This window comes from Coenobita brevimanus, chromosome 19 (genome assembly GCF_032717465.1).
Source record: "Coenobita brevimanus isolate Jiangsu-jjx chromosome 19, ASM3271746v2, whole genome shotgun sequence".
Taxonomy (NCBI): Eukaryota; Metazoa; Arthropoda; class Malacostraca; order Decapoda; family Coenobitidae; genus Coenobita; species Coenobita brevimanus.
This window is the reverse complement of record NC_136972.1, coordinates 29,910,391-29,923,776: the sequence shown is the minus strand read 5'-3', so window position 1 is coordinate 29,923,776 and position 13,386 is coordinate 29,910,391. Positions and strand designations below refer to the sequence as shown.

The following is a 13,386-nucleotide window of genomic DNA, read 5'->3' as shown; positions in this document are numbered from 1 at the left end:
TACCAACTGTCTCAGTCTCTCCTCTGAATCAGTCACCAGTGCAATATCATCTGCAAACAGCAGCTGCTTCAGATTCCACTCTCCACCATCAACATTCACCAGACTCAGACCTCCACCTAAAACTCTTGCATTTTGGTGGGCTGGGGAGGGTCTGGGAGAAAAGGTGTAAAACTAAAAAGAACTGACCTTGGAAGAGTTACTACGAAGACCCTTATGCCACCTGGAATACGGCCCTTCGTAGCACCTCTTTCATAGCGATTTATTTTGCATACTATAATTATCTTAACATTATTATTATTATTATTTTTATTTTTTATTCATTGGAAGAGAGGTCGGGGCTTAAGGTCGCAGCTTCAGATCACGTCTTAGCGATTTATTCTGCATATTAACACTTCAACAATCCTTTGTATGTTATTTACCGGTATGTGGGGCTGCTACCATCCACTCACACAATGTAGTGCTACCTTCAATCATTCACTGCTTTAGTATATGGCCAAATGGAAGCCTTGTGGTCCAGTGAGTTAAGGCGTTTCATTCAATAAGCTTTCTCTAGGGAAGGAAAAGGCTTAACAGATTTCAATGCATTTATTTTCGTAATTCAGAGGAAGGAGAGAATGGAGAGTGAGACTGATAAAGAGTGTATGTGAGTGAGGTGGACGGGGGAGGGGAAGGCCGAGGATGAGATGGAGGGATGGAGTGGTGTAGGTTGGAGAGATGGCAGACAGATTGCGAGGGACAGGGTAAGACTGAGGTGACTTAATTTGTGGCCACCCCTTATGGAATTACGGCGTCTGGCGGTAGATAGGAGACAGGACACTTGAAAGCAGAGATAGATAGATAGATAGATAGAGATAGACTGATTGATAGTAAGACTGACTTCTCACTAAATCATTAAATGTGTACATTGATAAACTGACTACCCTGTAAATAGATAGATAGCTAGACAGACAGACTGATAGATATAAATAGATAAACAGAGATATAGACAGAGACCAACTGATGGATAGATAGATGAAAAACGTATGTGAAAGGTACAGACACAGATAGACAGATAGATAGAGATAGATATAGTTCAATAGACACACAGACAGACAGACAGTTCAACAGACATACATACAGACAGATAGACGGACAGATAGATACAGTTCAATAGACAGGGCCACGCTTCAAATAAAGCAGTTCAAAGCAGGTCGGGATAAAGGTATAGTTGTGATGATCCTTTACCTGAAGCCTATACATTGACTCCTGGACTACTGTCGGTTGGAACACTGCTCTCCGGAAACCCAGTCTTGATAAGAGTTCCAGGCGGGTCCAGTAGAAGAGCAGGAGGTCCAGAATCTGTGGAGAGACGGAGGGAAGTTAGGGAGGGATGGGGAGAAAACGGGGAGGAAGGAGGGAGACGGAGAGAAAAATTGGGAGGAAGGAGACTGAGGGAGAAAGTGGAGGGCGAACTATTTTAACAGGGGTATGTACTCTTAGAAAACCCCAGTGCTACTCAGGGGCGAATGAGGCTGGTCACCCTCACCTTTATCTCTTTTCTATTGCTACTTCAATGGTCACTGCTCCTCTGAACTGTCTGCTTGCATCCCTCCACCTCTACGACGGCTGCGTAGCACCCGTCTAGTAACAAACTCTCATCCCTTTTCTGTCCAACTCTCTAACGCAAGAGTTAACCGTTACTCCCAGTCCTTAATTTATGCAACAGGTCAACTCTGGAACTGTCTTCCTCTGTATTTCCTATGATCTCCAGTCTTTCAAACGCAGTGTGTCCAGCCATCTCGAGATGAACGGATCTTGAATTTGGCTCTCTTTTGTACTGTGTTTGTTTTTTCTTGGAAGGAAAGGTATGCGGGCGCCTGGCCTTTGGTTCCTTCTTCCTTGCTAAAAAAAAATATATATATATATCGGGACTGAGTAGCTTAGGCGGGGGTTCTACGCTCCTGATGGCGTGGATTTCGCTGCACACGGGATGCATCAATTTTCGCTTTCATTTTTAGATAGTGTCCTTTTATTATCAACAGAGGTAATGGCTCTCGACTTACAAGCTCGCTTTCTGTTTCTGTTCATCCATCCATCCAACCGTCCATCTACCCGTCTTTCTCTTTATCTATCTGTAGTACCTTATGTTGGGGTTCAGGAACAATCTCTCTCTCTCTCTCTCTCTCTCTCTCTCTCTCTCTCCCTATCTCTGTCAAATATATATACATATAGATAGATAGATAGATATAGTTATCGCTGCACGCACTGGTAATAAAAGATGGCTCACAGTAAGCAAGACGTAGAATAATGATTTACATTGATTAATGTATAAACTTTGCATTAGTTATTGATTATTAATAAAGGCATTTGATGTACAACTGATTAAGGTATGTAAAAGGGCGCAGGGTAGTGATCACTGAACAGGGACATATGGTGAGGGGAGGTAATAGCTGTGAGATCAGTGCACCAGGCTCTGGACATGGTTGACATTTATCAAATCCAGATGTCCTGACAGCCACAGAACTCTCCCGAAGGGGAGTCAGCCACAGACTAGAGTACAGAGTCATAGCCGGAGAGCACATCTAGACGTGAGCTCAAGAAGGAAGCAGTTGACGAGCCCCAGAGGGGGGGTGTTGGAGTCTTCTGAAGGAGGAGAAATCCAAGAACTGAAGCTGTGAGGCCAGGTCTATTCCAGACCCGTTCCTACCCGAGTCCAGCAACTGTCTTTGTAAACTGATTATACCATAAACCATATGTTTAGTAAATGTAACACAGGGCATAAGAGGACCCCATGCATGTGGCTGATAGTGACAGTGATACACCGATTTTATTAGTGGCAAACTGGAGGGAAGTACTTGGCTTATAATGACTCAGAATATATTGTCATGAATCAAGAAGAATCGTCCGTCATAAGTATTGGTGTATGAGTGTGCAGAATCCCTACTTGCTGTTGCAGGTTTTGACCAATATAGTAATAGAGGGCACGTCATTTTCCTGATGTTTAAAATACTGCTGTTACACATGTCTCTCCCCGTCTGTCTATCTATCTATCTCTCTGTCTATTACCTTGTGTTGCGGTGCTGTAATGATCGCCATAGTGTGTACTTCAATGGCAATTTGCTTCACATCCGCCAAATGCCCGCCCGCCGCTAGATCCGGTAAAACCCTCCACTCCGCTCCCTCGATGTCAAGCTGCCAAGTGTTCATCATCATCATCATTATAACAATCATCATTATTATTATCCCTAGCCATCATCATCATCATCATCACCTTAATCATGAGAGAGAGAAGGAGAGAGAAAGATAGAGAGAGAGGGACTAACTTTCATATATTGCACTGGCGTGTGTTGATGGTGCAGGAGTGAGCGAATTTTAGCGTACGTGGTAAAGTCTCCAACTACGGTATCGTTACGGCCGTCATCTTCCTTTATGTTGAATGTCGTGTTCTGTAATGCAATGACCTTATTATACATAAATACATACGTGCATACAGACATTAATACATGCATACATACATTAATTCATATAAACATATACATTCATATAAGCAAACAAGAAATCGTGCTTTTTTTTTTTTTTTAAGTTGGTAGGGCAGCATTCTGGATCCTCTGTGGTACAGTGGTAAAGTGTACGTTTTCGTACACTGGAGAACGAGGGTTCGCACTCCGCCAGGGTAATAAACTTTAGGAGCGTTCTTCTGGCCACGTACTGCATTGACGGACATCAGGGGTGCTGTGGTTGAACCAGTGTCATATACTATAAAGTATGCTTGCACCCAGTCGGCTTGCGCGGACCGATTACACTTGGTTCACAGACTACATACACATCCAAAGCCACTGCAACACTACAATTACACTTACAAGCACTTCTCACCCTACATACAATCTCTACCAGACAGCCTAAGCCACTTGGTAGAGATACAATGGCTGTATCGTCCCCACTTCGGTCGGGATAGGCCTGTCCAGTGGATACTCAAACGGCTGACGAGATGAGATGAGGACAGCATTCTAGACGACTTCGAGTAGAGTCGTTAGGGTAGAGTTGAGTACTACAGATGTGGCAGCATTTCTCAGTATATCAGAGGGGATTGCTGAGGGTGATGTTCTTGCAATGTCTGGGTTGGGTTCAATGTTGCTACTCCTGAGACGTGCAGTTGCAGGGCACCTGAGGAGCTATATGTAGCGGGGGAAGGATGTGTCTGTATTCCAGTTTTCGCAAGTCACATTGGGATTACCATTGATGATAACAGAGTGGCAGCTGCAGCCCAGTCTAAGGCGGCGAAAGCGGGTGAGTAGACTGTTGGAGACGTGGTCTGTAGCTGGAATGGGTTCGTATTCTGTGGCTGGGGCGTACCAACTAGCAGGTGGCGATCCTCTGTTGCCCTTGGCTTGGTGGTCCTCTTGCGTGAGGGAAGGGGTTTTTTCTTCGTATAGACTGCTTTATCTGTGGCAGCTGCTGAGGATGATGTCAATGTCGGGGTGTGTGAGAGTGGGTTTTGCCGCACTGTGCGCTTGCTCCTTTCAAAGTTTGCGGAAAGCACTTCTTCGTGACTATCGCTCTTTCACCTTAGCCTGGTCCAGATTTTTATCCTTCTGTATATGTCACGTAGCTCAGTGGCACAAGACGATGCTACGGCTTTATATAATTACCACAGCTCTTCTTCGTGACTAGTACTATATACCAGTGTTCATCTCTTGTTACTGCACTGAAGGTGAATAAATGGCAAGTTTAGGTCTAGTGAAAGTACAAGTATTATTATTATTATTATTATTATTATTATTATTATTATTTTTATTATTATTTCGATTATTATTATTATTATTATTATTATTATTATTATTATTATTATTATCATCATCATTATTATCATTATTATTATTATTATTATTATTTCTATTATTATTATTATTATTATTATTATTATTATTATTGGTGGTGGTAGGTGGGGGCACTCACCATCCACTCACTCGATGTAGTGCTGCTCTCGGGTGACTGCCCTTTCCTCTCTTCTTTTTCTTCTTCTCCTCTGTCGTTCCCCTTCCTTCTGCCTGTGGGTGACTCTACACTGAAAGACAAGCCAAATGGTTTCCTGTACATCAGGAACCCATTTACTAGGCTGGGTGGTAACCATATAACCAAACTATGGTGTCCCTCACGGGGCTCGAGTACCTGGGAGTGGCTTCGGTCGCCCGGGCAAGTACCACATCTCCCAACACAACAACACCGTTTTTTCTACACCGAGAAATGACTCCCCGGCTGTCATTTCTCGACGACTTCTTCTAGCCGGGGACATTGAGAGCAATCCAGGACCCACCAACAAATACATATGTCCAACATGCTCAAAACCTATCACGTCGAGCCGACAGACAAAGGGTTCAGTTCAGTGCAACTCCTGCAAGAACTGGACCCATTACACCTGCACAACACTTGCATCCAGGAAACATTACACAAACACCTGGACCTGCTCCTTATGCTCCTTCCCCCCACCCATCAACCCCCCTTCCAATCCTACTCCTACTTCCTTCACACCTCCACAGCCAAACCCACTGACCCTTCCCACACCATCCAGTCCCCCAACTCCTCCCATTCCAACCCATCCTAATCCACCTCAACCCTTACCTCCATCACAACCTCCTCCTACCCCTTCCCCTCCACAAACACCACCTCCCCCCCGTGCTGCAGCAGCCGACACACATCGCACACACAACATAAACATCCTTCAGTTAAACATAGATGGCATAAACACCAAAATACATGAACTCACACAATTCATCAAACAACAGAACATACACATTGCCATCTTACAAGAAACAAAACTACACAGAGCACAGAAAACACCAACATTTCATAACTTCACCACCATTCGACAAGACCGGGCTGACGGCGGTGGCGTGGATTCATCACCCTGGTACACAAATCCATCAACTTTGCAGATACCAGTGCACACACAAAGTCACTTCTCCCCCCACATGACACCACAACAGAAATACAATCAATTAAAATACGCACTGGTAACAAATCACACATAACAATCGCTAACACATACATTCCCCCCGAATCGTTCCCCACGGTACCACACAATTACTCTCCACAGATACACCACATCACTAACATACCCAACATCATCCTGGGTGGTGATTTCAACGCCAAGTCGTCGGCCTGGCATGTCAACAACCCTGACACAGACAGAGGGCTGGTACTACAATCCCAGACAGATCATCTTTTCATACTAAACAGTCTACAGTAGACCAACATACCCATATCCCACACCAAGCCCCCTTCCTCCCATCATCTCCAGACATCACCTTCTGCTCCCCAAACCTCGCCTTCACTACATCATGGAGAGTGGTCAAAACCCTAGGTTCTGATCACCTCCCAATCATCATCACTACCAAAACCAGAATCACCCCAGCTGGCCACAAACACACATACACTAATTATAAGAGAGCCAACTGGGAGGCCTTTGTAACTGAAGAAGATTAACATTTCGAAACGTTAAACAGTACACCCATCACAAACATCAACACCGCTGTGCACCCTTTCAATACAATCATACAAAACGCTGACAAAAGACACATCCCTAGAGGCAACAGAATGACACACAATCCCAACTTCACACCAGAAATTCAAGGCCTCATCAGACAACGGGACACACTTCGACACTCCCCAACACCCCATACACAAAACACCATACAACAAATACAAGAACGCAACACTCAGATAAACAATAAAATATCAGAACAGCAAACACTAAACTGGAAAAATTACCTCCAAACACTTGACCACAAAACAAACATCAGCAAACTCTACAAAACACTAAACAGCATCACACTTTCCAACAGCAACACCACACAATTACACGCTGCCATCACAACAACAGACACCATACCCTCAAACAAACAACAAGCAAACACTCTCATCAATCACTTTTCACAAGTCAGCCATCTAACCCCCCATCCGGAAGACCGACGTATCGTCCGACGTAAGAGACAGTTCCCCACAGACCCAGACTACGCACCTTTCACTTACAGCCAGACGAAGCACATCATTAACAACCTCAAGCACTCATCTGCCTGTGGACCAGACAACATAAGCAACATTCACCTTAAACACCTAGGACCACAAGGCATACAAGCACTCACGAACATATCAAACTACAGCTACTCACACAACATAATACCCAACATCTGGAAGCATGGCAATATCATCATTATCCCTAAACCCAACAACGACCCCACGTTACCCTCCTCACACCGCCCCATCACACTCCTCTGCACCCCCTCTAAAGTCACTGAACGACTGATACTACAACTAGTCACACCTCACATTCCCCTAGCCCAGTCACAACATGGCTTTAGGCCACTACACTCCAGAAACACCCTTCTTACAGACCTTACACAGAGAGTTTTTGATGGCATGAATTCAGCTAGGCCACCACACAGAACGCTTCTAATCACACTAGACATTAGCAAAGCTTCTGATGCCATCCCCCGCCACAACCTCACAAACAAAATACTCAACACAAACATGCACAATAACACAAAAAGATGGCTGGCAAACTACTTATCAGACAGATGTGCACACGTAACATTTGCCGGTCAGTCTTCTAACATCAGAAACTTCACAAACGGCGTCCCCCAAGGATCTGTTTTGTCCCCTACACTCTTTAACCTACTGTATACATGCACGACGTACCCACACCCCACACACCACAGATACACATAGCTTCCTATGCAGATGATATAACACTTACATGTACGCACCAAAACGCAAACACAGCTGCACACATCATTCAACCTTACCTCAACACACTACACGAATGGTTCACCACAAACAGGCTCAAAATAGCCCCAACCAAATCTACAGTGACTCTTCTCACAAACTGGACAGCAGAACACAGTCACATCCCACACCTCACCATAAACAACACTCCCCTACCACACACACACACACACACACACACACACACACACACACACACACACACACACACACAAAATCCTTGGTGTAACATACAGTACATCAATGTCATTCAAACAACACATCACAAACATTAAAAATAAAATAACACCAAGACTCAATGCTTTGAGGTCACTTGCCCATACAACATTCAGACACAACAAAGAAACCACCACCACAGTATACAAACAATACATACGTTCAGTGATGAATTATGCAAGCCCTGCCTGGGCTTCTAACCTCACCAAAACACACTACAACACTCTACAGACCATACAGAACAAGGCCCTAAAAATAATCACAGGCTGCACAGCTACTACACCCACAGACCACCTACATCAAGAAACCAAAGTCCTCAAAGTCAAGGATCACCTAGACATGAGAGGCACCCAGTTTCTTGCTGCAGCCTCCACAAACCCACACCATCCACTACACTACATGGTGATGATGATGATGATGATGGCAACAGTAACCAAGGAGTCGCGGGTAACTCACATAGACTGATATGTCCAGACCTAGATGGTAGAAGTGTTGATGTCCGATGTTGGTTGATATCACCTTGTCCTGATTGATGCTCGGGTCAAACATGTATACCTCACAACCATAGTAGGTCATCTGGGGAAAAAGAAATCCTGAGAACAGTAATCCTGTCACCGTTTACTCTTCAGTGCTCGGGACAAGTCTAGGGAGAAGGGAATTCCTGTGTTAATCTGGGGATAATAATTCATCCTTTCTAATTGTATCGAAAGTGATTACTACACAACTGATTACATATCAAGTTATTCTGTACCATGTAATACCTGGTACTAATGAAATGTACTAAGAAATGTACACAAGTGGTAGATGATACTTATGATATTGAAGGCACCAGTCACAAATAATATAAGTGGTGCTAAACATTACTGCGTACATTTAAGGCCAGATCTGCATTATTTATCGTGAACTGTATATGGCTACGTCGTTAAAATACCTTTCGACATAAATGTTCTTGTAGATCACCCCTCCCGCTGCCTAAATCTGAGGCGTTGTTAGAAGGCAAACTATGATGGTTTGCAGATTCTCTCTCTCTCTCACACACTCCAAAGCTTCCTTGACAGTTTTTAAGTATTGATATCTTTTACCGTTTCTTTGTACTACTCCGCATAAAGTTCGCATCGCAGTCAGTCGGACAGTTCGGCAGACAACAGACGCGAACGGAATTAGACATTTTCCAGTCATTTTACCTGCAGTCAGCTTGTTCCCACCTGACAAAGATCAGTAACCCTTCTTCAGCTCAGTTGATGACCAAGTGTAGTCCGACTGGAGGATGAATGACTAGTAACTAAGGAGACTCACATTTGCCTCGTGACTAAAGATCAAATTTCACTCCACCACGACTATGTATTAGACATACGAGTTACCCAGTTCCATCAGATAAAAATTTATGGGGTACAGTCAAGGAAGAGACAGGCCTTCACGTGGCGGCACCAAAATAGCCGGGGATATCCGCTCCCTGGTTATGCAAACGTCCCTCACTTCCCTCCCTATCCCACGAAAGGTTGATGGTGGTCTGTCGAAGAGGGGCAACTTCATCCCGCAGTCCACCGGGTGCTTATTTCACATCCACCTGCTGCTATAATTTTTACTGCTACTACTATTACTACTACTACTACTACCATAAGTATACTTGCACCTCACAGTAAATTATATTGGCTTGATTTTACACTGTGAAGTTTAAGCAATATGAGGAAAGGATGAGAAAGAGAGCTATAACCCACCTGATCATCAAACGTAGCATCGTCGCCTATACCAAATGAGTAGACGGTGCAATTCTTTGGCGTTGGTGCCACATCTGCGTCTAGACACACGTATTTATTGTTGTCCTCCGTCCTGAAGCACACATGAACGTTTTTAGCCTGTACGCACACATGTAAGGTTAGTATGCACGTATGTATGTATGTATGTATGTATGTACTGACGTATGTACTGTATGCACGTGTGGAAAATATGGATCAAATTAAGACGAAAAGAGCATAGTGTCCAAGTGGTGGCATTTGAAAGCTACCAAATGGATGATATACAAAATCCTGAGAACGGGCTTAGTATATGGTGTCCAGATTTGGGGAGTAAACAGATACATGATTTACTGCAGTTCTTTCGCCCTAAACTGACCCAGATTTTCGTCCTTTTACAGCTCATTTCACGTAAAAAGAAACAGCACTTCTTCGTGACTAGCACCATATCCCAGTGCTAGTCTCTTGTTATAACTCAACATTCAAGATGGAGAGAAAGCAACTTTAGGCCAATTAAAAGTGAAAATAATATGATATCCACCATTGGTTCTGTAATATGATAGGGATAGCATTTTTAAGACAGCAAATGAATGGATCGATAGAGTAATGGATGAGGTGACAGTGAGATAGATGGACACACACAAAAGGTAAATAGATAGTACAGGTAGACAGATAGGCAGGTCGTTAGAGAAGTAGGTGAATGGATGGATGAAAGAGCGAGAGATTGACAAATGAACACGGATAGATGGAGGAATTTGTAGCAGACAGATAGATGGCCAGACAGACAGACAGACAGGTACACAGATTAATAGATGGAGGAATTAGTAGTAGAGAGATAGACAGAGAAACAGACAGACAGACAGGTAGACAGGTAGAAAATACTAACGCCACCAGACCTGCCTTTTACATGCAGTGCCGCCAAAACTGACTAATTTGTGACAGGTGGTTTCCGTGGATCTAACTCGCCTGTAGAAATCACCAACTTCACGCAGCCAGCCAGTGCCAGATCTGTGGGTGGTGTTTACTCATTATATTCATTTATTTATTCATTAACTTTTTTTTTATGTAAGGCGTGGGAAACAAACACATCTTCCACATCTTAGTACAAGTTTGGCCACTGCTTTTTCAGGCCCGTCTTACAGTATAAACACCGTGTAGGGATCAGGAAGACAGCGCCTTATAAGCGTGGGACCCCATGGTTAGGTGCGGGGAATTTGAGGTGTTTTGGCTCTCAGGTGGACGCGCAACTGCTCCACCCACGATGCACAGTGCCATCACATGTAGGCTCCTAGTCAGCACCCTTAGAGAACTGTACAAATGTGGCTGGGGTGGGGGTGGGGGGGGCGCTGAACCTCTAAATCACTGGATGTAGCGCTGTCTTCAGGTAACCCTACACTTAATGACAAGCCACAGCCTGATCATACAAATGTGCCTCAACTCCCTCCCTATCCCCCGAGAGGAGGATGGTGAACCGGATGATAAGGGTAGCTTCAGCCAGCAGTCCATTGGATTTGCGTTTTAGATGAACCTGGAGCTACAACAACAACAACTACTACTACTAATACTGCTGCTGCTACTACTACTACTAGCTTATGACTACTACTACCACTACTACTACTACTACTCTACTACTACTACTGCTGCTGCTGCTGCTTCTACTCCTTCTCCTCCTCCTCCTCCTGCTCCTCCTCCTACACTCCTACGCTGTGTTGAGTGCCGTCAGCCACAAGGGAACATCGGTTCGCTGCATGGGACGGCTCTGCTGGGACGGTTGCCTGCCTCCGGTTGATGGGTCTGGTCGGCCAGACAGACTGGGGTTGATCAACAACATCAGCAGCAACAACAACATCATCTACTACTACTACTATTACTACTTCTACTACTACCACCACCTACCTTTTAACTCTAGCAGTGGGTCCATCAGTGTGGGTGTGGTGTGTGCTGTGCTGGTGGTGGCGGATGCAAGACAGTGCCATAAGGAATCCGTACAGTGCCAGTGCCAAGAGATACAGTGCCAGGGGGGTAATGTTTACCGTGACACGACCCATCATCACTGCACAGTACCCGACCACGATACCAGTCCCAGTTTACACAGTTGTCGATTATACTACTGTTCACTTCCCTTATACTCTCTTCACCTTAACTTGGCCCAGATTTTCGTCTTTTGCAGCTTACTTCACGTAACTCACTGGCACAATAAGACAATGGATCGGCTCTACATCCTTCTCATTGCACTTCTTCGTGACTAGTACCATATTTTAGTGATAATCTCTTCACCTTATCTTGGCCCAGATTTTCGTCCTTTCGCAGCTTATTTCACGGAACTCACTGGCAGAATAAGATAACGTTGCGGCTCTAAATCCTTCCCATAGCACTTCTTCATGACTAGCACCATATTCTAGTGACAATCTCTTCCTATAACTCAGCATTCAATATGGAGAGATGGCAACTTTCTAGCTAGTAGAAGTGAACAGAGTATAGACGTAAACTGCCATCTCTCCATTGTCTGTTTTGAATGCTGAAACAGAGATTAATACTGGAATATAGGGCTAATCACGAAGAAGCGCTAATGAGGGTATGTAGAGTCGTAACAGTTTTTTCTTTTAGTTGAGCTATACGTGAAACAATCTGCAAAAGAACGAAAATTACGAACTAGTTTAGGCGAAAGTACCCTAGGAGACAGTGACATGGGCTTGTATGACTGATATTTGCAAACACTATAGTGCTTTCACCTTAAATTGGTCTAGGTTTTCGTCCCTTTTCAGCTTATTTCACGTAACTCAATAGCAGAATACTACAATGCTGCGGCTCTACATCCTTTCCATAGAACTTCTTCGTGACTAGTAGGCTACCATATGTGATACTCTTTAACTTGGTCCAGAGTATCGTTCTTTTCCAGCTTATTTCACGCAACTCACTGACAGTACAAGGCAATGCTGCGGCTCTGCATCCTTTCCACAGCACGTCTTCGTGACCAGCACCAAATTCTAGTGTAACAGTCACCGCTCGGTACTCAAGATGGGAAGATGGCGATTTTAGGGAAAGTTAAGGTTACAATGGTACAACTCATCGGCAGTTAGTGGGGCTCGAACCCACTCCAGATCAACCCATGATGTTTAGTCCAGTGGCGAGTTAGTACCTGCCCCTGGGAACCCCCGGACATGGGATGGCCTTGAAGCAACGGCGTCCAGGTTATTGTACTGTCTCGGTTATGCCCCCCCCCTCTCTCTCTCTCTCTCTCTCTCTCTCCCTGCGTGTCTGTACATCCATTTCTCACGCCAGCTAATACTTCCAAAATTCTTCCTCCTCTTCCTTCTATCTTATTCTTGTTTCTTTTCCTTTTCCTTCTCACTCTAGTGCATTCTCTCCATTTCCTTCCTTGATCTCTCTCTTCCACTGTGTCATTTTCCTCCCTCCATTCTCTTTTCTTTCTTTCTCTGTTCCTCTTATCCACTTTCCTCTCCTTCCCTTTCAATCACATCCTCTTTCTCTTCCCTTTCATTTTTTTTTTTTTTTTAGTTGCTACACTTTCGTCATCCACCATTATCACTGGAGGTACTACTTCCAAAGCGATTTATTTTGCATATTACGCCTTCCAATTTTCGCGTGTGTGTGTGTGTGTGTGCAATATCGACAACTTCCATCAATAACACGCAAGAGGATATTGAAGAGTAAT

At 44.3% G+C, this 13,386-nt stretch overlaps 1 protein-coding gene across 1 annotated transcript in view; it reads right to left on the bottom strand.

The window, feature by feature from the left end:
• Positions 1 to 11,758, bottom strand: part of LOC145391739 (putative methyltransferase-like protein 24) — a 37,531-nt gene extending 25,773 nt beyond the window's left edge. The window contains exons 1-7 of the mRNA XM_080266273.1: positions 11,607 to 11,758; positions 10,611 to 10,718; positions 9,696 to 9,807; positions 8,434 to 8,553; positions 3,303 to 3,425; positions 3,046 to 3,171; positions 1,225 to 1,338 (exon numbers count right to left, since the gene is read on the bottom strand). Coding sequence (XP_080122399.1) covers positions 1,225 to 1,338; positions 3,046 to 3,171; positions 3,303 to 3,425; positions 8,434 to 8,553; positions 9,696 to 9,807; positions 10,611 to 10,718; positions 11,607 to 11,758 — 855 coding nt within the window. The remainder of the gene's footprint in view (positions 1 to 1,224; positions 1,339 to 3,045; positions 3,172 to 3,302; positions 3,426 to 8,433; positions 8,554 to 9,695; positions 9,808 to 10,610; positions 10,719 to 11,606) is intronic.
• Between the last annotated feature and the right edge of the window lie 1,628 nt (positions 11,759 to 13,386).